At 43.5% G+C, this 26,228-nt stretch overlaps 1 protein-coding gene across 1 annotated transcript; it reads left to right on the plus strand.

Annotated features, from left to right (window-relative positions):
- Positions 1-736: 736 nt before the first annotated feature.
- Positions 737-25,321, plus strand: IL17RA (interleukin 17 receptor A). Its single transcript, XM_075706588.1, has 13 exons — positions 737-865; positions 10,220-10,244; positions 13,111-13,257; positions 14,479-14,603; positions 15,662-15,788; positions 17,743-17,790; positions 17,886-18,043; positions 19,138-19,215; positions 19,662-19,737; positions 19,821-19,835; positions 20,694-20,795; positions 21,825-21,866; positions 22,498-25,321. The coding sequence occupies exons 1-13, from the start codon at positions 737-739 to the stop codon at positions 24,012-24,014; spliced, it is 2,589 nt and encodes an 862-aa protein (XP_075562703.1). The 3' UTR covers positions 24,015-25,321.
- Positions 25,322-26,228: the final 907 nt, after the last annotated feature.

The following is a 26,228-nucleotide window of genomic DNA, read 5'->3' on the forward strand; positions in this document are numbered from 1 at the left end:
TGAGGTGAAAATCACGGCAAAAACTGGCTGAAAGCTGGCTGCGGGTGTCCGGCAGCGTGAAGAACGGTGCGAAACCCCGAGCGAAACCTGCGAGACAGCTGAAAACGCAGTGAGGATCAGGAACGAGCAACAGGTTTGCACAGCCCTCTGTGAATTGGCTGCATTTAGAATAGCCCCATGACAGGGAAAATACAGCATACACCTATAACGCTTTTTATTGGGTAGTTGCTAGACCGCTGCTGATGTTGGGTTTTTAATGCTGGCGGTATTTACCCGCAGCCGGAGGCGCGCACTGGGAGGACGAGCACACAGACCTGGGGAACCCCTTCATTTACTGGTGACCGCGGAGACAAACCTCGGCTAAAACCAGCTTTGGCTCCTTGGCCCCGACCTCTGCCCACAGAGCTGTCTCCAGCGGGGCCGCACCTCCCGTCAGGAGCCACTCGGGGCTCACAGCAACCCGAAGCAGGGCGGGGAGGGCGGGGAAGCCGCCGCCGGCTCAGCTCGGCTAGGCTCGGCTCGGCTCCGCTCGGCCTGGCCCGGCCCGGCCCGGCCCGGCCGTTACTGGTGGCGGGCGGGCTCCTGGCCCCGCCCACCGCAGGGCCCGCCCACCGCAGGCCCCGCCCCGGATCCGCTTTGGCCCCGCCCCTCCACGGCGGCCCCTCCTCAGGTGGAGCCGGCACCGCCCCGCGCCCAGGTCGGAGCCCGGAAGCCCCGAGGCCCTGGCGGCGGGGCCATGGCGGGCGCCGGGCCGTGGCTGCTGTCCCTGCCCCTGCTGCTCCTCCTCGCATTCCCCATCCCGCCCGCCGGCGCGGCTCTGCGGCTGCTGCTGGGTGCCGCGCCGCCCTTCACCTGCTCCCAGCCGGTAAGCGCGGGCGGGTGTGGGGAGCGCCGGGAGTTCGGAGGCGCCGGCAGGCAGGCGGCGGGGCCGGGCAGGGCACGGGCACCGGGCACGGCGCCGGCGGCATCCCCGCGGCCTCCGCAGCGGGCCGGGGCCGGTGGGGCGGGGGTTTCCCGCCTCCCGCGGTGTCTCGCGCCGCCAACGGCCGCTAACCGCCGGGTGTGCCGGGGGGGGGCCGCGTGCTCGGGGCCGGGACGGGGAGGAGGAGGAGGAGGAGGAGGCGGCGGGGGGGGGGGGGCGGCCGGGAAGTTGGGATGAGGGAGCGGCGTCCCCGCCGGAGGGGCTGGGGGGTTGCGGTGGTCAGCTCGCCCCGAAAAGGGCTTGTCGGGCGGGGGGCGCGGTGGCCCCGGTCGGGGTCCGGGCCCGGGCCCGTTTGGCGCCCTCCCCAGCGGGGAGCGGCAAGTGGCTGTGGGGGCAAACGCCCCGGAGCCACCTCTGTCCCAGCCGTGGCCGCGGCGGGCAGAGCCTCGGGAGGGGAGCTCTCCCTGGCGGGGTGAAGCTGGCGGCGAGCGCCGGTCCGAAGCGGAGCCTGGAAGCGGGGGGAGCTGCCCGGGCAGGCGGCGGGGTGGCGGCGCAGGAGGGGACGGCGGACGGGGCCCCCCGCCGAGCTGGCGCGGCTGGCACTGGGTGCCCTCGGGCCCGTCCGAGGTCGGTGGTCGTTATGGTCCTGCTGTTGACCTCGTCCTTGTGTCACGCTGTGTTGCTCAGTGAAGACCCTCTACCTGGTTTTTGTACGGGTTGGGGGCGGGGGTGTCGTTGTGGTTGATGCGGGCTGTATGTATCGGAGCAACTGTACATAGCGCACAACTGCATTAACTTAATGTTAAACTGAAATTGTAAGTACCACAGGATTATCCTGGCTATGTGATGGCTGCCGGGAAATGCCTGTCACTAACATCTCTGAGGGGCAATGACCGTGGGTGAGATTTGCTAAAACTGCCAGAAGTTACTGAGCAGGATGTGAGTCTTTGCTGTTGTAGCTGAGGTTGCCTAATGTCCTAAATGTTTTTGGCCTGTTCCTTGCGGGGGGGGGGGGGGTGTGGGGGGGGTGTTAGGAGGAAGCAGGGAATCACTGGTGAAAGAGTAGGTAAACAAACATTACGTGTACTTGAAATCTTGAAAAGGCAGATTTTGGTTGCCTTTTCTACCTGTGAAACCAGGCAGAGAGGATATAGGTTGAGAGGTGCAGATGTCGTGTCTATATAAAAAGTGAACCCACCTGACCTAACTTTGGCAGCCCAAAGTATGAACTCCTAGCTGCTAGCTCCCTCTCTGGGGGCTTTGGGGGTTTGTTTTGGGTTTGTTGGTTTGGGGTTTTTTTTTTGTCTAAGATACGTGTAAAGAGAGTGTAGGAGGGGGAAGAGATCTTGTTTTACTTTTTATTTCTGTTAACAATAGCAGTGCATACATAAACAGGATAATGGGCAGCTGTCTTCTAAGCTAGAAAGTCTCATATGTCACGGTGCACTCTCAGCAGTCTAGAGAAGGCAACAAGTCAGATGTAGCTATTGACATATGTAAACCAAAATGTGTCCTTTGGGATGAAAATTTCTATAATCTTTTCCTGTACATGTTTCCTGTCCTCTGTCTGTTCTGCCTCCTTTCTTAATGTTTGACCGTATACTTACCCCTGTTTTACCTGAGCTCTGCCTTCACTCCTATTTAAAAATACCCCCAAAAAACAGTGCAATTCTGTGATTTTACTTTAGGCTGAGCATTGTGGAGTTACAAAATGCCAAATCTTAGCAAAGGGGAAAGGACATTACAATATTGCTTAGGCATCTAACATAACTGTGGGTATCCCAAACATTGTTAGTCACACAGAGCTTGAGACATTATAGAGTTGAAACATTATAGAGTTTGTGTGAGTCTTTGGATGCCTGGGCTTTGACTGACTTTGTCTTCCCAGCTGTACCTCTTTTTTTTAGGGAATGTGAACCACAGGAACTTGGTGAGGGGTTCACCAGTATGTCACCAACTTTCACTTAGGAAATGTGTTGCCCCGCACCCTGGGTGTGCTCATAGATTGGTGAATGTGTAAGCCTGCTACTTTGGCCGTTTTTGTCAATAAGCTGTTTTCTAAAACACAGACAGGCTTAAGAAAAATGAGCTGGCTTAAGCTGATGAGCAGCCTCTTTAGAAGCAATTGTGTCACATACAGGAAAGAGTACCATCAGCTGAAGTTATGACAGTTGAAAACAATTTCCCCTTCCCTTTCTGTTGGCTCTGCTGGTTTTGGAGGATGATTCAGTAACCCTTCCAATGAGCGACTGCAGTGTGGTTCAGAAGGGAAGCTGTTGCTGAGCAGGGTTGGTGAGACCCACTTCCTTTTTCTAGCCCACTACACTCACACTGCTGCTGCTGAGCTTCGGAGTAGGTCAGGATGAGCAACAGCGGTTTTTCAGCAAAACTCATGGCGGAGGCTGTTTTGGAGATGGAGTGGCAGTGGAAAAATGTCATACTGGTATCGGTAGACACCTGTAAATTGCGAAAGTAAAACTAAATGCTCGTTAACAGCTCATCTTATTAAAATGCCAACAAATGCACTTAATGGGCCTTATTCACCACCATTCATAATCAAACCTGCTCAGCTGTAAGGCTGAATAGCACAGCTGCAAATCCAGTTCCTTCTAGTAACTATTATTTGAATATGTCATCTGCAGGGAGGTGGGGTTCAGGTTTTTTTCCTATGTACAGGGGAAAAGCATCCCACAGCTTAAATACCCATCTGGTTGTTCACCATCAAGTGTTTAATCACTGTGTTCAGTCATTGGGCCATAACTGCTTCACGACATAGCATGCCTCGTGTCCTAGAGGAATGCCGTATTTCTAACCCTGCCATCTTTAAGGGGCTGGATAGGTGTACATAATTTGGTCTTTGAAATCCACCTTGCCAGATTGATGTATATTCACTAAAAGTGTCTGAGAAGAATTGATGCAACATCTCTCGTGAAGATGAATGATGGTGGTGCATGTGAGGAAGACTTTTCTTGGTCCTCCTCTACAAATGCGTTCATTTTGCCTTTGCTATTGACCGACCTCTCTCATTCCCCTCTGTGGTATCTTTTTGCTGTGTAGGATGTTACCATAAACCATGGTCACACTTAATGCTGCTAAAATATTCCTGGGCTTCTTGGCACGAAAACGATTAGTGATCAAGACTACCAGACTTCAGCATAAAAAGGGTTAGTGATCAAAACTACCAAAACAAGATAAAGAAAACTTTGAAACTGATTTTTGTGAAGAAGCGTCCACTTTTGAGTTTGGACTTGATTTTGCTGAGAATTTATGAGGGCAAGAGAAAAACTTAGAAACTATAGAGAAAAATGCTTAAAAAATAACAACAATTCTGTAGAACACAGTTGTTTCCCACCAGCCTTAAGCAGATCATCTTTCAGCAGTTATTCCTGTAATGTGTTCATGTCCTGTTGATCTCTGCTTCTTTCAACTAAGGACTGAGGAAAGGGAAACTGCAGTAAACTTCAAATTGGCAAAGCCTCAGAAGATATGTGGAATAGCTCGTAGGCGAGAGGCAGATTTTAGGAAGCTGGAGTCCTTCCCATTCAGCAGCCGCTCTTTAAAGGAAAACTGGATGCATGCCCAGCTCGCAGCAGTTTCTTGCTACTTACCACATCATCCTGCTGAGAAATCTTGGCCTCCTATTAATTTAATTGAATTGTTATGACATGGTGCTGTTAATCAGTTTCTCATTTTTTTCAGATTCATATGATTCTCCATGGCATATGGCCTGTTCTTTTTTGACGTCAAAAGCAAGAAAAATCTTGGAAAAAAGAGTAAAAGAAATAGTTGCTTAGCTCTCTGTAAAAACATGGCAAGTAAATGTGAAGAGTTGACTGTGCCTGTCCTTTTCTACTGATAATAGTTTCGGGCATCAGCTCACAATTGTCTTGTTCTCATATTTATGCCTCCTGTGTCTGTAGCTTTGCTGGTTGGGCCTGCGAGGCAATAGGAAGCTGATGAAAAGGGAACATCTCAGTTTAAGCCCCTTCTATAACAACATGCAGAGCATGTTGTCTGGCTGTGGGCTCCATCTTCAGCTTTTCTGCAGAGCTTTTAATTTTTGTTCCATCTCCTCCCACTTATCCGCTTGTCTGTTGTGTGCGGACTGATACAGGTCTCAATTCTGTCAACGCTTCTTACATGCTTATAGCTTTATGTGGGCGAGCAGAAACAATCATCACTGTAATTTTATTTCTGTTGTATCATCTAAATTTGTGTTTGCTCAAGTAGGGAAACTAGGTTAAGTACTTCTGCTGACCACAGCTTTGGTAATGCACTCTGAATGAGCCAGTATGTCAGATAAGGTTTTGGGTCAGTTGGACCTTTACAAGGGAAAACCAGCAGATGTTCCCCCTGGTGCTGAGGAGGTAGCCAGTACAAATCTGGAAGTAGCTGACTTATTTTACTGCAAAACTGACTTGTCTTTTTCTTTAATTGCTTCCTGACTTTCGGATGTCATTCTCTGGAGTTACACTTTCTCAGTATAAAAGTGTACCATCAGCTCCAGCCCAGTCCAGTTCACCTGGGCAGTATCCAAAAAGGAGTTGAGGGTTTCCATGGTGACTGCTTTCTAGGTACCCTTTGGGGTTGTTATAGCTCTGCCTGCATTGTGGCTTTATCTTCTCCTTCTGTTATCTTTGCTTCCTTATGCCAATAGCAAGGACTTCCTGGCTGGATGAATTGTTCTTCTGGGCAATTTGGGCTGTTAGATCATCCCTGCAGCGCCCTGGGGACCAGGAACAGAGCAGACCAACAATTGAGTTGGTGCAGGCTGCCATGTGGTGGGAGAATCCTTCCACCCCCTCTTGTGGTGAACCTGCTATAAATTCTTGACAGCAGGTAAACAGGCTATTGTGGGGTAGGAAAAAAACGTATGTAGGTAGCCCCTTGAAAATCCCAAGTAGGGTTGGGGAACGGTGACAGACCAGAAAAACTATTGTTGTTTGTCCCTGTAGAAACCTGTTGTTGAAAGGTAAGAGATACCTTAATTGTCAAGTTTCTGTTCTGAATCCTCATCAACTGACTGATGGTTCCCAATTAAGTTCTTGGCTTTTTAATGAATGTCAGAAAGGGCACAGCCTCATCAATGCTGGCAGCATTATTGCAAACACTTTACCTGGGACAATAGACCTGGAGAAAGAGGGAATCCATTTATCTGCTGTGCTGGTTCACTATTCATATTGATCATAAAACAAAAAAGGGGAAATGCAGCACTTCCTCACTTAACCATGTCTTACCTGCTAATAAACAGAAACACCAGCACTCAAATGAAAGCAAATGTTGCTGCCCTTCAGGCAAATAATGCCTTATAATTTATATAAGGGCTTTATCATGATGCAATTTACAATAATTACTGATAACTGCAGCAGCACAAGGACAAAATGACTGAATATTAAGTGATAGGTTTTAATAGAAATCATTAAATTACAAACAAAAACCATGGTTAGTAACCAATTATTTTTGTTGCCTGTGTGGGTTCACCCCAGCTGGCAGCTCAACTCCATACAGCCATTTGCTCTCTCCCCTCAGTGGCATGGAGAGGGAATTGGAAGGGCAAAAGCAAGAAAACTTGTGGTTTGATATAAAGACAGTTTAATAGGTAAGGCAAAAGCTGTGCATGCAAGCAAAGCAAAGTAAGGAATTGATTTCCATCAGCAGGCAGATGTTCAGCCATCCCCAGGAAAACAGGGCTTCGTCACATGTAACAGTTACTTGGGAAGACAAATGCCGTTAACTGCAAATGTCCCCCGTTCGTCCTCCTTCCCCCAGCTTTAATTGCTGAGCACAATGTCGTATGGTCTGGGGTATCCCTTTAGTCAGTTGGGGTCAGCTGTCCTGCCTGTGTCCCCTCCTAAATTCTTGTGTGCCCCCAGCCTACCTGCTTGGAGGGAGCAGTATAAGAAACATAAAAGGCCTTGATGATGTGTAAGCACTGTTCAGTAATAACTAAAACATCCCTGTGTTATCAACACTGTTTTGGTCACAGATCCAAAACACAGCACCATACCAGCTGCTGTGAAGAAAATTAACTCCATCCCAGCCAAAAACACTGCACCTGTTCATGTAAGGCATGCTGTCAGGCTAAATAATTTACTTAAGAAAGTCTGATTAAGTACTTGAAGAGTTATGAGTAATTTTTTTTTCATAGCTTAATCTGCTTTTCCATACTGGTAGTTACAATTTATATTTTTCTCTTTTTCAGTGATTGTAGTTTAGCTAGTTTCAGTTTGGTTTGATCAGCATTTGTTTGCTTGCTTTCTAGGTTTTTTCCATTATCAAAGGATTTAGGTTGCAGGTGCTACATGGGAGTGTTCTGGGGTGGAGGGGAAGGAAACCTGATTTGGGAGGTACAGAGTTGCAATAACACTTCTGTTAACTGTATTTGTAACCAGTTTTCTTAAGTCCGACAGGATCTAAATACTCAGTGGAGGATTTGTCTGTACGTTTGTCTGCAATAATTAGGTGCAGTATAATTATAAAAGTACAGTTCAGACTAAATTGTATTTATATGCAAATTTATACAGTTGATTCCCCTAGTTGTGGCTGGTTTGACCTTTTGAGCACCACAAAAATAGTGAAAAGTACCTCCTACCTGTTGTTACATGTTGACATTAAGTTCATAGATTTACTTCACTCTTGGTTATGTTAGAGCTCCTCTGCCCCACGCAGGGCACTGCTACACAGCTTTTGGGGCCATTTGTCCCAAGAGTCCCATCTAGCAAGGCCCTGTTTGGTTGTTTCCAGAACTGTTAGTGCTGCAACCTAAGAGTGAGGCCAGGGATCCGACAGTGAGTTGAAAACTTCAAGAAGATCCAGAATGAAGGTAAGGGAGAAGGCAGGTGGTTTCTGCGGGTGAGCTGCTGGGGAGAAAGGGAGAGAACAGCAAGGAAAGGTTAAGTGTGTCACTGTTTATCCCCCTTCCCTCCTCATTTATAAAAGAAACTTTGATTAAGAGTGCCAAGTAATTGGAATATTTGTTCTGACTCTGGGGTGTTGCCTTAGGACTAACTTAGCATCAAAGATGATTTCATTTTGAAAAATACATTGCTAGCTGGCTGGTAGGAAAACAATTCTCACCAAAGTTCAGTTCTCAGGCTAATTGTTATATAGATTTGTATATATTTAGAAGTTCAGATTGGCCAATTAGGCAGATTCCTTCCTTGAACTAACTGAAATATTTCCTAAACAATAATGAAGTTGGTCAATATTACTCAACTTGGGTGTTGCACTGAATCTTTTTCAATATACCATATCTTGGGTATGTTTGTAGTACTGCTTATTGGAGTGTGGATGCATTACTTGTGAAGGGTGTCTGAAGACTGGATTATACCTGTGTATTGTTTCGATTTCTATAACAGAAGCCTGGAAGAGAATTTTCAGGTTGCATGAGGAGCTTAATGCCAAATCTGCCTGTTTTCACTCAAGGTTTATAGGAACACAAATAGGTTAGCTGAAATGTGAGTGTTGATGTTGGAAGTATTTTTTTCGTAGTCAGTAGAACTCTGCTCATGTTTGAAACAGTTGCTCAGCACAGCTTGTACGATACCAGATTTGACCAATTGCTTGTACTTTGCATTTCCTTCAAATAATAAAAAGTTTATTAATTCATGTGATTTTGCTTTCACTAGGACTTCTTCAAAGGTAGGATGTAGTTCTGTCTTGTTACAAGCAGACAAAAGCCAGCACAGCCATGAAAGAGCAGTGCCTGCCTTCCTCCTCAGGCCTGGTGGTTTGTTCCCAGCTTCCCCCATACAAGCAGGAGCAGAGGTGCAGAAGGGCAGAAGATGTGGCTCACAGCTGATCTGCCTTCCTCCCCTTGAGCTGGTTTCAGGCTGTAGCCAGGTGCCCGCCTGGTCACACATGCTTGTGCCAGCACAGGGCAAGCAGCAGTGCTGGGGTGTAAGCGAAGGGAGGTTTAGGGCTGCACCTCTGGCAGTGGTGGTGTCTGATGCCAGCTTAGCATCTGTGAAACTTCAGATTTCTGTGCCACACTGGAGAGCATGTTCACTACTGAAAAGGCACAGCTGGCTTTTTCAAGCATCCATCCCTGAAAATGTAAATACAACCTTGGATAGCCACAGCTACACTGCATTAATCAGCTAAGCCCCAAATACACTTGGAGTTGACCTTAACAAGTTGCACAGATATTAAAAACCCTATTGTCTTGCCTCCTCCACTGGAATGAGTTATATTGTGGCAACAGTGTGATTATAATATCCACCTTTATGTCAAAGCATAGGAAATGAGTGGGAGGAAACCTAGCCCTCATCTTGATTTACAAAGTCTGAGAAAACTTCAGACTTCCTTATCGCTAGGATTTTGCAGCACATTAACCAAGCAAGCTTAGAGGCTTTTTCCTGGATACCATGGGATATTCCAGTGTAAACAAAACATACCTGGGGGAAACCAGGCAGAGCCCACATAACTTCTGGTTGCTTCTTCATGTTCAGGACACCTTTATCCTTAATATGAAAGAGTCGAATTCTGATTTTCTTTTTTTTTTCTTCATGGATTGTCTCAAATATGTTTCTAGAAAGTAAAATCACCATATCCTACTTACAAGCCTGGCTTGTTGTCTAAGTGTTGTCTTTTCCCTTCCCTGCTTCTTATGAGGCATCAGGAAAAAGATCAGTCTGGTCTTTGGCTGGCTGATGCAGCCTTTCTGTTCAGGCAATACAGGACCGTTCTTCACTGTGTGCTACTAGTCATTTATTGAATTTAAGTTTTTAGAGTGTTGTTGCATGGTGGTTTTGAACCCAAACGTAAGATGAAGGGAACGCCCTGCAGTAGGCAGTACATAACCCAGTACTTCAGTGGCAAGCCTAGCTGCAGAGAGCTCCTGCTTGCAGTCAGATGGGCTCAGACCTTGCAAGCATTATCAGCAAGATCAGTGCTGGGTAGCAGTAACTTAAAGCAACGGTGTTTTAAAAACCATACCCATCTACTTCAAGCAGTCTTCCATGTCACACTGGTTTCTGTTTTCACCGTCCTGGATTTTGGAAGGTTTTTACTATCATCAGCTTGTGTTTTTTGCCTCTCCAATTTCTTCCCATTATTGCAACTACTACTGTTACATCTGCAGTTCAGGTGTACGTGGGTTTCATGCCCTGTGTCCTTTGGTTTTCTGATTAACAACTTTGTGCAATGTTTCTTGGTGGTTAATTCTTCCAGTTTGTATGCGTCACTATTCACTGAATTGTTTTCTTCCTGCCCCTCTCCTGCCACCAAGCAGAAGCAAATTACTGTCAATCCAGTTTCTATTCTGAGAGTAATATTGTTGTTTCTTTCTCTCCACAGGATTTAAACTGCCTCGTAAGAAACAGTAAGTAATTTTTTTCTCCATTGTTGTCTTCTCATCAGATCATGCTTTTTTTTTAAACAGGGTTCATAGAGCAAGTTCTTACTGCTAGAATCAGAGAGATGTAAAGTGAAGCACTGCTATCATGCCTTGCTTTGTGCGTTTTCAGTTTGATCCATAATCAGCTCCAGCTAAAAGAGGAATGGGAAGTTAGGTCTTTTTCAGGATAGAGTTTGGGGGTGGAGTGGGTGGAACACAACCCAATTTGTTTAGTTTCTATTTACAGCTGGGATGGTCAGTTTTTAAAGAAATGGGAAGTTTAGGACAAGTTTGTCAGTAAATGTTCATTACAAGCTATTACATCTGTGATAGTACGTAATGAAAAATTAAGGTATGAACTAGAATTAAAGAAGGGGCATAAAGGGGTGCAGCTGAGAACAATCAATGTAAATTATTGGGCATAAAGTCCAATGAAGTAAATCGGTGATCTTAAAGGTCTTTTCTAACCTAAATGATTCTATGATTTGGAAAAGGAAATTAGAGTTACTGCAAGTCCCACTGAAAAAATATATTGGACATATCAGGTGTAAGGGGTCAAGTCTTAGCAATGGCACAGACCTGAAACACTTTGGTATAATTGTGGGTAATGTCCTTAAAAAGAGGAGAATGTTCTGCATTTGTCTGTTTGGTATGTGGAGGCATCTGGATGGTGCTGCAGAACTCCCTGGCCATTCTTTGCAGTTGTTGTTCTAAGCAGGCTTGTTTCTGCCGTAGTGCCCAACCCTTTATCGTACTGGCACAACAACTATTTTTGTAGCCATGCTTGGCATGCCAGATCAGGGAGATGACTATGCTGAACATAACCAGATTTTAAACTTTTTTGGCAGGAGAGGGATTGGGTGGGATCAGATTGGATCGTATTTCCCACTGGCAGACAGCCATTGGAAGACAGCTTGACAACACGGCTAAGCCAAACTGCAGCTCCACCATTAAAATGCTGCCTTATTTGAGTATTTGGTTTAAATTCTGCCTTATGGTTCTTGCTATGTTTTTCTGCTCTAGGGGAAAGACTTTTTGTTTTAGTGCTTAGTACACTCTTTTCTGAAAGGTGCTTTAATCTTACCAGGTCTTCTGTAGATACTTTTTGGTAGAATGAGCATTTGAGGATTGTCTAATTACTTCCTGAGCCTAAAACCATACTGTCACAAGAAGGGGTAGTGCCTATTTTCCACTGTTCCCATCGCTGAAAGCACACTTTGGCGGAGGGGCTGGTTGTGCACTGTGTAATGGCAAACTGCTGGGGTGAAAGTGCTGCTCTTACCTGTGTCCCTAACAGCATCTGCTTCCCTGGGACAGTGGTGGTGGGCCTGCAGGCTGAGCTGCTTCTGTGAGCTCTGCCTGATGGAGTAGTCCCCCAAGGAAGCAGGGAGATCTTCGTTTGGCAGGTCATTTTTTATGAACCAAATCATCACACAGCCATGTGATTGTTTGAACTCATGCAAGGGAGTAAGTGGAAAATGTAGCCAAGAGAGCAGCCTGTCATTAGCAGTGTGGATTTCTATCAGCTGAAACTGGTAGCAAAGCATGTTTTGCTTTTGAGGAGTTTAACCTACATATTTATTCTCTTGCTCTCTGTTGTTCTCTTTTCAGTATTATGGTGGTTTAGTGTGGATGCAACAAGTAGCTAAAGAATATCATGCCGATCTCTCCAAAGCCTGTATAATCGTTTTACCTTTTTAATTCTTTTTTGATATATTCAGTGATCACATTAGTCTGTTCATATGATTCATAGATTGGATGACACAGCTCATGTTCAGTAGTTTTTCTGCTAGTTTTTCAGCAGTGTTGTTATAAATAAATACTGTTATAAATTTTCATTAGGTAAATATGGCCTACACTACATGTGCTTAGATGTATATTACAGTGTGTCAAGAAGTGTTTTGGCTGAATGGGTTCAGTGTACAAAGTGACTCAGGTTTGTTTTTATTGACTATTCTGCCTTCCCCTCCTCCCAAGTTATCATATGCTCTATCATCACTTATTTTATGTTTATTTCTAGATTGTTGATATTTTTTAGAAAAATGCATATCATTGGGCCTACGCTCACCCCCACAGAGCTATTTAAAACATTCAAACAGTAATGATTTCACACTTGCAACTCCTTCTTGATTTGTCAGCCTAGTTCTTCCCATGTTTGTGCTTCACTGATATTCAGCAGAGCTATTTTTAATATGCTCTGATAAGTCAAATGTCTTACAAAAGTCTAAGTAGATCATGTCTGTCTAATGCCTCTCATACCCGATTTCATTTTCTGATGAGATTACAGGACCAGTTTTCCCTAACAGCATATTGACTAGCATAAATTATTTTTCTGTCCAGAGAGCTCATTAGTTTAGGAGAGGCATAACAAGCAGTTTGTTGGAAGCTAAATTCAGATGTATATTCAAATTAGAAGGCAGCTTTTAAACAGAAAGTAATTAACTATTGGAATGATTTCCCTGGGTATCTGACAGACTTCTTATCATTCCAAGGCTGGAAATTAGTACTAGTCTTCTAACATAGGTCTGTTTTAGCAGCAAGGTATGGACTTGCTGCAGGAGATATTGAGTAAACTTGCTTGACCTGTTTAACCTGACAGTATTGATTGTGATAACTACTAATGGATTTTAAGGAAAAGAGGAAGTGTAAGTTACTAGAATGAGTGAGTTCAGAATATTACAGGCAATTTATAAAATACTTGCATGCTGAAAGCTGCCCTTCTGAGCTGTGAAGCAGTCTGTGACCCAGTTTTGCCCTCTGAGTAACCCTGACCCAAAGGGCAGACCATAATTGCAATTAAGCAGAGTTTCCTCGGCCCCACTCTAAATGGTGGCTTGCGTTTGCTGGACAGGTACCTGCATGGAGGTGAGCTGGCTGCAAGTTTCCCAGTGGACTCCTTCTGCTCCAAGCAGTCTTCATGTCTCTTCTGACGTTTTCCGTCAGATGGATGGAAACCTGCTCCCTGTGCTTCGGATAGAATGGAAAGTGGCCACTGATGGTAAGTGGTGGTTGTTTAATGTGAACATGGAGCAGAGGAATTAGGTGTTATCTAGTAAGGATAGGGAGGAGAACTATGGCTTGAACTCTCTTACTGATCTAGTCAGGAAAGCAGAGCTTTGAAATTTGGGGGTTTGGCCACTTCATTTTGTTTGTTTTGGGGGATGATTTTGTTTTTTCTTGGTGACTGAATCGTGGCTTTGTGTGTGCTGGGTATTCAGTAATTTAAAATGTTTCCACTAGTATGGGATAATGATATTTAAAATGGTAAAAGCAGATAAAAATAGAATCAAGCAACCCACACCTTTACCATGGCAGTGACAGGAGAAAGGAGGTTCACACTGCAAGCATTGCCTTTTCAAGGCATAGTAATGACTGCAGCAGTCTCATGCAGGGCAATTACATCTGTCAGTTGAACAAATGAGAATTAATTTGAGAGAGCACAAATAGCTTATGCGTTGTTAACCTTGTGCAAGTTCCTCCCATTTTGAGTAATCTAGTCCTTGTAACTTAGGTTTCCTATATGCAGATGTGTCTTGCTAAAGGAATAATTGTCTCATTGTTAGAGCCTAAATGAGTACCAGTAAGTCATGTTTTCTCACTCTCCAAATATCTTTGGTTATTTTTTTGTTTGTTTGTATATGGTGTTTCCCTTGCATGCTCTTGTCTGTGGTTTTGCACTGATTCGACATGTAATTAAACACATTCATTTCGTCCTTCTGCAGGGCCTGTGTCTGAGGGCTGTATAGTTATCTCAGTATAGCTATAGTAGTGTAGGAGCAGCTGTGACTCAGGTAACCCAGTTACTTTGTGCAGCTATGGTTATAAACTTTCTCATTGGGATTGTCTGTACCAAAATAAAGGTGTATTTGCTTTGGTGCCCAAACTACATGAAGCAGCCTTGAGAGGCAGAGCTAAACACAACGCTGAACCTGTGGAACTGCCAGTGTGTCTGGGAGAATGAAGTTGCCTTCTATTCTGCTCCTTCCTTTGCACAGATGGAGCTCTTGCCATGTAGGACAACCTTTAAATTGAAAGTGCTGTTGGTCAACCCTGCACGCTCACTTTTTCATAGCCAGTTATCTTTGTGTTGGGATCCCCAGCACTTCAGAGGAGTAAGACTGTGACAAGACTAGGCACAGTGGTAACCTCCATGGGGGCTGCAACCTCTACACATGCAGATGACATGAAAAGACATCTCTCTTTGCCCCTGTGCCTGCAGCTAGCATCCGGTGTCTCCGAGGGGCAGAGCTGGCTGTGATGCAAGTGAACAGCAATCAACAGATCTGTGCCCAGTTTGACTTTCAGAACAACTTGCCGCTTCAGGTCCGTCCGGATGGAGGCCGGGTGAGTGCAAAGGGCTCTAAATTATTTTGTCTAGTCCATGGGTTTGTTTCTGCTTTCACTGTCATACAGTAAGGTTATCAATTAAAAAGTACAGGCTGGTTAGAAGAGTTGATGAAACAGTCAAGATATTGGGCTTGAGGCCTGCTGTCATTTCCAGTTTGTTTTATACTTGTGTGTAACCGTGTGCAAGCTGCTTGCTTATCCTGGTTTCTTGTTCACTCTTCCCATCCTTCAGGTTTTAAGAATTGTTGCTCTCAGTGCCTAGCACACATCATCGTTCTGGATGTTGCTTAAACAAATAATTGTAGGACTCTGCATTCTGCTTGACAGCTGTGACATAGCCTTCTTTTTAACTCCACCCTTCCTTTTATTTCCACTTCTTTCTTGTACTCTTTTGCTATGGAGGAAAGCATCAACCTTGGGGGTGGTCCTTCAGTTTACACTCAGTCTAGGAAACTTGTCAGAAAAATGTTGAGCATCCACAGCTCCCTTTTTGAACAATAGGAATCTGGAGTTCGTTCGTTATCACACAGAATTGGGCCATAGTTGGATTACCATCTGGAGCCAGTGCCTCTTCCAGAATTTGCACAGCATGGCTGATACATGGAAAACAGTATAGATTTAAGAAAATATTTATGGAATGGCCAGCTGCAGAACTGTATAAGGGCAATTCTAAATGCTTAGCACTTGCACAGCACTGGAAGATTCATACTAGACTGGAATTTCAGTCTCAAAACCACATATTTTAGCCTCATTTCCTTTCAGTTCAGAATGTAATGAAGTGGAAACTCCACTTAGTTGTTTGGCATGAGACTGTGTTCAGAGATCCCAAGAAGTAACTGTACTTTTCTCATTTCATATAGAAGAATTTGAGATAGACCAAAGGACTGGTATATTTAATGCACCTGAGTTCCATTTTTTTACAGTCAAGCTTCAGAAAAAGGGTCATATGGGATGAGGGAACACAGTGGAACAAGACCAAGTCAGCTGTTAATTTCAGTGCCTTTATAGGACAACATTCTTGTTTTAAGTCCTTGTTGAATGTGTTTTGTTTTCAGTGGAATTTCACTTTTGACCGTTTTGAAGTGGAACCTGGCCAGACTTACCAAGTAACTGTCTACCACCTGCCTAAAGTGGGCGTACATGGAGACTACAATTGCAAGTCCACGTCTCTCACAATGCCTGGTAAGAGATGCTCTAGTTTGCCTGGGCCTTGAGCTTAGTACTATGGCGGTTTGTGGACCTGTGGCTGGGTTTCTGCTAACAGGCCAGACCCATGAGCTGTGAGCAAGTTTGGCAACAGGGTGACAGTATTATACAAACCTGTTGTCCTTTCTGAATGTTGCTGTTTAGAAGGTCTGTGGTGCTATCCTTATCTACAATACCCCTGTGGTATATATCCAAACTGCGTGTGCTACAAGTTGCCATCCATATCTCTGGGATCCTGTGTCCAGAAGTTTGTCAAATCTCTGCTTGGAATAAAGTGCATGTGGAGGCACTATTCTGTGAAGGCCAGACCCTTTGATTCTGGTTGACTGTAGTTCCTACATGGAAGGTACTGCTCCAGAAATTTTATATGCTCACTAGAAAGCTGGACAAAACCTTGGACTTGGGCCTCTGATTTCTGAGAAGTTGCATTTGTAGCTTGTCAAGAATTCTCCTACAGCTGTGGCTAAAGAGAAATTCATAATGAAACCTGAAAACTAGTATGGGTGCCCCCCGAAGGGCTGTTTGAAGATAAGTTACATCTGGATTTTGTTGCTGAAATGTTCATCAGTGGAGCAGGCACAAAGATTTTTCATCTACATGAATGGGACTGTAGAGTAATCTTTCATGCTTTTTGCAGACTATCTCTGTAGCTTTTGATTTTAAATCTTTCAAAGTTGCCCCTCTGCTTGTGGAAGCTGGAAGTACAGGCCAGAATTTCCAAATCAGAAGGAATAAAGTTTGGCTTCTAATATTAAATTTAGACAGGTGAAGTTTGATTTCAAAGGCACAGTTAGGCATCATTTACCAAGAAACTTGATAGAGCTGAGTGCCTGACCTTTTCCTGTGTATGTGAAAATTTTCCTGTAACTAAAAAGAACTTTGTTGTTGTTTTCCCTGAAGATGATGAGCATCTGCAGTGCCCTCTGGCTGCACTGAGTAGTTTATAAATATTTGGCACTCAATAAACTGGTTCCTAATTTTCTCCTTAACTTGCTTATAGTTGTCAACATGACTTTGTAGTTATGAAATGGCAAAGTATGTGGTGTGTCAGTCAATATGAGCTGGAAAAGGAGAGGGGGCACTTAGTTTTCAGCCCTCTTATCCTTTCTTATACCTGGTCATACTGAGAACTTCCTGGCTTTTATCCTCCACTGTTCTTCAGAAACCTTGCATTGTGTCAAGCTCAGCACTTGCAGGGAGCTTTGCTAATTAGAGCTTACCTGTGAATTACAGAGGCACTATATATTTTCCAACTTTGGAAGTTGGAAATTTAAGATATGCAATGTTGTCTTTCAGCTGTTTAAGCAGGGAGCTGTTCTTTTTTCCTTGTGTCCAAACCCTGGAGGAGAGTCATAGTTTAGGCTGAGACTTGTAAATCCCACATTGCTAAATGTTGAATATGTAACTCTGGATTTGACTCTGAAGAAAGTCCCAAAGAGCAGGGCCAATCTGCTAAATGAAACAAAGAAAATTATAAATGTGGAAGAGTGTTTTGGGATCAAGAAAGATTCCAGCCTCCTAGTTTTCCTGGGGTAGAATACTTTTGGAGGAATCTGTCACTGTGGCACTCTCAAGGTCCAAAGATCAATGTGAAGTTTTAATTCCACTATGACCCTCTCTGCACAAGTCTTACATTAGCAAGAGTTGTCAAATATTACCGTTTGAATAGTATTGTATGTTTTCGGTCTTCTCTTACTATCTCTGTTCTGAGGGGAGGGGGGAAACACGACCATAAAATCAGTGGAGGGGCTAGTTTATACATTGGAAACCAATACTATTCTGCTGTAGAATTCTGCTACTGCTTTGGAACCAAGGGCTCTACTCATCAAGGAGGGCTTAGTTAGGTGTCTGGCTTCTGATAAGAAAGTGGGTGGTTTTCCTAAATGGAAGTACAATGTTTCTGACTAGTCACCGATGGTCTTTCTTGCAGACTGCATGGACTCTCTAATGAAAAGAACCATCCCATGTATAAAGACAGGTAAAAATTTTTCTGTTTGAATCATGTATACACGGGTGCCCTGTTGAAATATTTCTGACAGTTGAGAAACTTGGGAATATCTGCACTACTTCCAGGCAGCTTGTGGGAGCCCAGGATCCAAGGTAAAATTCTAGATGATACAACTTTGCTTGTGAGCTTTAACCCATGGATGGAGTCAACCCGATACCAAATTCATGTGGCCAGTTTCCTGAATGAGAAGAAGTGTAAAATGATCACACATGATTTCACCGAGGTAATTGCTGTCCTAAATTATATCCTTTATGGTAGTTTAGACAAACATTTCTTTAATGGTTGCTAAACAAGCAGTTGGATCCATGATGTAGGAGATGTAACAAACGCACTTGTACAGGGATTTTCAAGGAATTATTTTCACAAATTTTTAATTAACTTTGGAAAGGGGAACTTTATTTCAGGAATTTGTTGGATAAAAGATCAAAACAAGGTTTTATAATGCGTGGAGCTGTCTGTAGGCATCTGCAAAGAAAACAGAAATTTGATATTTGACTGTCTGTGCTTTATTACCTTTGCCAAACCAATGCCTGGGGGGATAAAGCTAAATAAATCAACCAAAATTGAGGTGCAAAGTTTCAATAAATCATTGAAGTAGTTTATCAAATGAGATGGTGGGGAGGGTGTTAATTAAAATTTTTAGATCAAGAACTTTTTGTAATAGATGTTTCAATCAAACTGAGAATCAATTCCTGTAGGTCTTACAGTCTGTGTTGTTGAAAAGCTCCAAGTAGATCAAGAGTGTCTTCTGATATAAGAAATGTTCCCCTTTAGGCATCTGAGGGAGGAGAAATGCTGAATATTTGGTACCAGTCCCCATCCTTCCTTGGGGGAGGGCAGATACATTGGCATTCAGTTGCCTAATCTTTCCATTCCTTCCACACTTAAAACCCTTCGTACTGCATACACTAATATGTATTAAGTTATTACTGACACAGCTGCTACAGCTGTGTGCATATTTCCCTGGCAGAGGGGTATATACCTCAATTTGGAGTAGGTATCTGCAGTCATTATAAAGAATATATTTAGATTGTCATGATACTGATTGTGTACAGCAGCTAACAAGGACAACTTATTTGTCTGTTCTAGTGTCAGAGGCAGCAGTGTTGACAGCTTTTTTTTAATTAAATGAGGAAGCTTGTTAATGTTTACACATTAAATAATTGAAGACATTTATATTGCTAAGAAACTGTAAGTTTAATTTAACACATTTGAAGTTATACAGTGGAAATCCTTAATTGTTTCCTGTTACCTGTGCAACCTTAGCCTGCTGTCTTTATTGTATTACTATGTCTTCTCTGCATCTGATTTCTGCAGGGTGGACTGCAACAGCAAGTGAATCTTACAATCAAATTAGAGAAGAACATAAGAGCTTGCTGCAACTACAAAATACAGGTAGGATCTTGCTGTTGTCCCTGTGTTGTCCTTCACCAACAAGACAAGGAGCAGTTTAGGAATGTTGCACTTTTTGCACAGCATTTTGTTCTGAGATTGCCTAATCCCTAATTACCTGTATCAGGGAAATGGTGCTTATGGCTGAAAGAACGTTTTGGGTTTGTTTTTTTTTTAATATAGGTGTTCTCTGTAGATAGTGACTTTTCCTTAGTATAGGGTTGCCAAGTCAGAGACTATGGAGTGGGAATGGCAAGTATGCAACCTCAGGAGCTCATTACTGCCTTAATGTATAGTGTAAGAATTCTTGATTAACCTTGTTTTCTGAAGGGAAATGGGAATTCTGTGTCCCTGTGCTAAAATAGACGGAATGTAAAGGCAGGGGTAAAGTGGGGAAGAAAATTGCTTTTAAGACTAGCTTCTGTATTCTGAATTTATTTCAACTGCAGATTCAGCCGTTCTTTGCAAACTGTGGCACAGACTGTCTGAGACACTCTGCTTTCATCCCATGTTCACCAGCTCCAAGTGAGAACTGTTTTTCTGTACATTAGATTTCCATTGTCTTAAGACAAGAGCTGAATTTTTAATATAACTCTCGTCTTTTGCAGGTACAGACCCGTCAGGTAAGAAGTTCTTCCAATACCCTGAAACTTCCTTGCTGCTCTTTTACTGTCATATTAGAATAACAAATGATCCTCCCTGGGAATGACCCAATGGGCAGGGAATGTCCCCTTGTAACACTGAATTCAGAGTGAATTGTATTAAGAATTACCTCACCATGATTTAACAAGGCAAGTATTTGTATGCAGTGTGAACCTTAAAGAGCAATTTTTTTAGAGATATTTCACTTGCATAAAATTCTTTGAGAAACAGTTTTGACAAGAAGAGTCTTAATATAAAATACTTTCTGTCACTTTGCTCAGTGTTAAAACATTTGCATAATATAAAGCAGCTTTTGGAGAGAATAGCTTGCATATATTCATTTTATGAATGTCAAGATAAATCATGTGCATAATGATTTGACATCTTTTTTTGGCTGCAACAACACCTGTAAGGAGCTAGTTTGCCCAAGACTTAAAAAGAAAAAACCTGTAGATTGAAAAAATACATCAACCAAAATGGGTGATTTTTTTTCTTCTTTTTTTAAGATATATTACATGAACAGGCAGGGCATGGGTGGCATGCCTGTCAAAGCTGATAAACATTGCTGTTTAGAGGAAGGTTATTGATCTGTATTTTCAATGTGCTGCACATATGGTTCTTTGTGGAGCAAGTTTGTGGTGTACACCATCCTCATGAAAGCCGGAATTTGTTTTGAGAAGTGACTGTGGTATGTTGTAAGGGGGAAGTCCTGGACTACCTGTGGTTTTGGGCAGAGCCAGGGTCCTTCTCCCTTGGTCCCTGCTGCTCAGGAAACTTGTGGGTTTTGGTGAAACTCTACTTGTGTAATGCAATGTCTGAGCGCTATTTTTGCACTGCAGATGATATGGTTATATGGCTCTACTGGTGTATCACTGGGATCTGCGTGTTGCTGGTGGGATCAGTCATAGCAGGTGTGATTTGTATGACCAAAAAACAAGCAGGTAGGAAGACAAGAGTCAATACTATATTATTCCTACTTCTGTACCTATTCCTGTTGCTGTTTTCTTCCTTGCTGTTCTGATGTCTTGCCACTGAGATACCTTCTTCTGTTTTACATCATAGGACATGTAACATCCTAATGCCATCCACCTAGTTAAGCAAAGCCTTCCATGGGTTATGCTGTCCGATGCTCTGTTTTCATAGCACTTCAGAGCTCACGAGGGGAAAAAGGAACTTCATAGTTCAGCCCTTTGTTTCCTGCAGATTGCTACAGATATCTTTTCCATTTATTTTTCTACTGCATTGCATAAGAGTTTTGCAGGACAGAAGCTTCCTGTTTGTCCAGACTATAGTCTTTCCCCTGTCCCCCAAAGTGTCTACAAAATTCATTTTTATACTATTTTGAGCTTAAATAATGTTTTTCATTTACGATGGAAGAAGAAAAACAGGATGCAGAGGTTGACACTGAGCAGGTTGGAAAATTGGGTACTTAAGGACTAATTCCTGGTCTTTTGTGCTGCAACCATGAGGCAGTTATCACAGGGAAACTGCAACTCACTGGGGTTTTTTTTCACCTGAGAGGAGTAATTGGAAATCTTTTGGGAAATTTCTTAACATCAAACTTGTCCCTAGCTACATCGTACAGATATTTTAGTCACCTCTTCAGAGAAGACTCTTAAGAAAAAGCTATCTTTAAAAAAGCCTCTTCTCCTTAAGGAGAGACAGCAGAACAATTGGGAGTTCTATACTTCTTGAGCTGGCCAGAGCTGGGGAGGATGCAGAAAATTGGTTTTGAGTGCATTCCTTCTCCTCTCAAAGGAAAAATGTAGCAAGGTACATACCAAAACTGGCTGTAGAAGAGTCTTTATTCATTTAGTATATTTTTTATTAGGCTTCTCCCTCCCCATGGTTTTATCCCTGCACAGTTAATTTTTTTTTTACCCTAATCTTTGGAAGGTGTTATCATTTTTTTAAGGGTTTAATCTTATTTCATGTTTTCAGAACTGACAGTGACTTTCTCTTTCTTCCAGGACACTGGCGAGGGAAACGCAACCACAGTGATTTGCAAACTGGTAAGATTCCTGCCTGTGTTTTATCAAGCACATGCAATGCATTCTGGAAGTCTCACACAATTGTCCAGAAGGGTTCTCATAGGCTCCACTACTCTATAGGTGTTTCTCAAAACCAAAATGTAGCCTTAGGATCTTCCTGTTTAGCTAAAAGAAACTTTGTAATATCCAATAGCCTTGGACAGAGAATATGGAAGTTGAAATGCCCTGTTTGGCAGATGGGAGATAATTGCTTTGTAAAGAGGTGAGGCTTTTGACCCAGCTGAGCCTGTACTGGCAAAAGAACCTTTGCTAATCGTCTAGGCCATAGCAACAGGAGATTGTTTTGGGGTGGATGCACTCAACTCTCCAGCAGAGAATATAGCTGCATTCGCAGGCCTCTTGAAGCTGGTGTATTACATGTGTGGTGAAATTCTGTGAACCATCCAGGCATTACTATAAATCACAGCTCCGCTGTCTGGACTTTCATAGTAAATGTCTGCAATGAGATGTTGTCTGCATATGCTGCCAAAATAGCTTCAAAACTGGTAGTTGCTAGAACCTTTTGTTAATGTTCTCTTATGTTGATTGCTGCTGGCTTGCACCATTACAATTTTGGGAACATGGCTGGGATGAATATTTTTCTGTCTTTCAGAAGCACCATATATCAACCTTCCTCTGCCACCCTTGAAGCCCCGAAAGGTTTGGATTGTGTACTCTGCTGATCACCTGCTGTATGTGGATGTGGTGTTGAAGTTTGCTGAGTTTCTGATGACAGTCTGTGGCACGGCTGTAGCGTTAGATCTGCTAGAAGATCATCAGATCTCAGAGTTGGGGCCATTACCCTGGCTTACTCGACAGAAGAAGGAAATGGAAGACCTGTCTTCAAAGATCATCATCTTATGTTCACGGGGTACCCAGGCCAAATGGCAGGCCATGCTTGGGAGCGAGCCTGTGTGTCTCAAGCAAGATCAGCAAAAGCCAATGGGAGACCTGTTCACCCCAGCCTTGAATTTGATCCTGCCAGATTTCAAGAAGCCAGCCTGTTTTGGAATGTATATAGTCTGCTATTTTGAGGGGATAAGTAGTGAGAAAGATATACCTGATCTGTTCAACGTCACATCCAGGTACCAATTGATGGACAAATTTGAGGATATTTATTTTCGGATTCAGGATTTGGAGAAGTTTGAACCTGGGCGCATCCATCGAATCCAGGAAATCACAGCCGAAAACTACATCGATACCCCTAGCGGGAGGAAATTGAAAGAGGCAGTAGAAAAGTTCAAGAACTGGCAGACGGAGCACCCGGACTGGTTTGAGAGTGAAACCATCTGCCTGGATAATGATGAAGAGTTGCAGTCCCTAAACAGAGACAGCCAGGTGGATTCATTGCTAAGTGAACCGGGTGGAATTGTGAAACACCAGCTGTACCTACGGGAGCCTGACCCTAACTGCTGTTATGTCATCAACCTCCACATGCATGAAGGCGAAAGTAGAGGCAGTAAACTGCAGCCTCAACTTAATCCGTGTGGAGATCTGGCTTCTCAGACTGTGGTCCTTCCTATGGATGAGGCTCCTCTAGTTCAGGTAGTGGAGCCAGTCTCTTCCGTGGAAGATAGAAATATACTTGGTCATCATGTACTGAGTAATGAGGACTGTATGGAAGGAGTTCCTCTTCTGGAGACAAGCTTTCCAATGAGGAATAACATCATCCTCCATGATGACTCTGAAGTTTCGGCAATAGATGACCAGAGTCCTGCAAACCTCTCAGGTGAACTGAGACACCATCTGAATGGACTCATGTACTCTCTCTATCAGCAGAGCATCATTCCTTCAGAGCCACCTCTCTGCCAGGAGGAGGCTGACAAGCAACACCAGCTGGTCTTTGATGACCAATGCAAAGACCAAAGACAGTCAGTGCAGTCAGACCAGGGCTACATCTCTAGATGTTCTCCTCTGCCTCCTGATGACCTTGTGGAGGAGGAGGAGGAGGAAGAAGAGGAGGAGGAGGATCAGGAAAGACAGGTGGTCTTCCATGAACTCTCTCCAGAGGTCTTGAACAGTCTAAAGAGCCTCCAGCAGCAGCTGTTTTTCCAGGACATTCAACAGAGCTCTGACTGGGGGTATCCAGCTGAGGTGATGGACATTGGCCAGTCTTTGGAGGACCGTTAGGCTCTATCTGGGACCCCCTCCATTTGAAATACAGGGATGGAAGGTGGTACCATGCACAGTGCTGAAACTGCATTTCCAACACCATCCTTGTCCCTGTATTGTAAACGACTTACTGGTGGGATCTTTCTGTCTGCTGCTAGGAGGCAGGGTTGCCCAGCAGACTGGTAACGTTGCTTCCAATCTCTGTGGAGAGAAGCCAGGAATGTTAGCTGCCCCTGTGAAAGAACAGGCAGTAGTTCTGTTCTTTGGGGAAATGCATTACATTGAGTCCACTGATGGCAGAAAAATCATTGTGGCTCATCCACTTGTGCCTTCAAATGCCCTCCAGCTGTACTGGTTCTATTGCACTGGATAAAAATCATGGCCAGGGTTTGGAAAATAGATTTAGATAAGGCAAAATTTGCATTGCCATTTTAATACACTTTGTAAATATTTTGTTGTAAATACTGTGTTAAAGATGTGTGCCTTAAACTGCAGCTAGGTTAGGGCTGTCTCTACCTAGATGATACATGTATTGAGATGTTTTTCTTTTGCCACTCATTCATTCATTTGCAACTGCATTTCCATGGCCATTCAAAAGTGGAGTAACTGAGCAGTAAGTGGGATAAACTTATAGTTAGGAGTCTCTGTAAGTCTCCCTGCTGGGAGGTATGTGCTTGAAAACCAGCCATAGGAGGACAGGGGAAAAGGGGATAATGGATCAAAAAATGGGATTCAGGCTTATTATACAATTATAAGAAGAATCTGGGACTGAATACAGAATTTCTGAATCAGGGGAGTCTGATGTATTCTACAATGCACTGCTGTTTGCTTTTGGACATTTTAGCACCAGGAAGACTTGAACTGAAGATGGAGATGGTGACGTGCAATTATGGAAATAGAAGACTATTTTGGAGGGGAAGAAAGTGTAGCTTCAGCAGATGCTGTTTTAGAGTGGAGATTATAACTGAGTTAGGGGAGGCTGAGCTAAAATGAGTGTAAGGTGCACTTATGTGGGTATAAACTCAAGCACAGGTAATTCAGGCTAACCACTATGAGATACTAAATAGACGGAGGGGTTCATCTTCCAGGAGCAGTGATGGTAACTGTATCGATTCCAGTGTTTTTAAAAGAGTGGGCTTGAAGCACTAGAAAAAATTGTTCCTTGTGAGTGATTGCATGTTGGCCCGTGTAGCACTAACTGGGTAGCGGACTAGTCAACGCTGGCATTTACCTTATTTGTCATGGTTTCTGCAGTCCAGCCTGCTGGATAACAGCTTGTGAGATGGAAATACATCCAGGCCTTTCCCCTTTGTGTTCAGATTACCTTGTCATCTTCCTGTCCTTCTAAGTTTACCTGTCAAAAAAATCTTTAGAGAATTTTACTACAACTTCTTAAAAATCTGGTATCTTGGAAGATAATCTGCTCTTTTGACTTGCAACCAATATTGTATTATGTATATTTTATAATTTTATTTGTTTATAACTTGTGTTTTGTTCCTTAAATTAAAAAACAAGAATACTTTTGGATACATTTACTTATGTCCTCAATTCTGTCTAACTCCTTATGTAAGTATTTCTTATAGAAATCTGACACAAAACCAAGAACCAGAACTGAACTGGTTGGCAAATGCCAAAACATTCCTGCAAAGCACTGTGCTGCTGGGTACAGCTGAGGGCCCTCATGTGTGGGAAGTGCATGCCCCTTCAAAATGGGTGTTAAAGTTAAATGTCAGTAATTTCTGTGCAGGGCTGGCCAGTGAGGCAGGACAGTTAAGAAAACTTCCTTTCTCTGCAGCTAGGTGCCTAGAAAGACTAACAAAGAGGGCAGTCCCTGCATAGATCCAAACCTAAGACTGGGTGCCACCTTCATTGCCTGTCTGTGCAGCACCTAACCCAACTGGAGCTAAGCAAGCTGCAGCTGTGATCTCAGTGCTTCTCCAGTGAGAACCCATTTCTCAGATTATCTGAATAATTGTCATCTTGATGATTCCACTTCTTAAAGTTTCTTTTATCTTACAGCAATTAACATGTAAATCTGATTTTTTTTTTCCCCCCCATGAGCCTTTTTCAAGTGGTATGAATTCCATAAATCGCTTAAATAGGAAGCTCAGAAGTGTCATCTGGCTTTTCTTGCCTTAGTCATTCCCTTCACAAATAACTCCCTTGGTGTTACAGCTTTTAGAATTCACTTTAACTTACAAGAAGTTTATTTGAGGGAAAAATCCAGACACT

This window comes from Pelecanus crispus, chromosome 1 (genome assembly GCF_030463565.1).
Source record: "Pelecanus crispus isolate bPelCri1 chromosome 1, bPelCri1.pri, whole genome shotgun sequence".
Lineage (NCBI taxonomy): Eukaryota > Metazoa > Chordata > Aves > Pelecaniformes > Pelecanidae > Pelecanus > Pelecanus crispus.

Coding starts and splice junctions, on each gene's coding strand:
- IL17RA (XM_075706588.1), top strand. CDS start 737: ATGGCGGGCGCCGGGCCGTGGCTGCTGTCCCTGCCCCTGCTGCTCCTC. Junction 10,245..13,110: donor AAACTGCCTCGTAAGAAACA/GTAAGTAATTTT, acceptor TTTGCTGGACAG/GTACCTGCATGGAGGTGAGC. Junction 13,258..14,478: donor ATGGAAAGTGGCCACTGATG/GTAAGTGGTGGT, acceptor CTGTGCCTGCAG/CTAGCATCCGGTGTCTCCGA.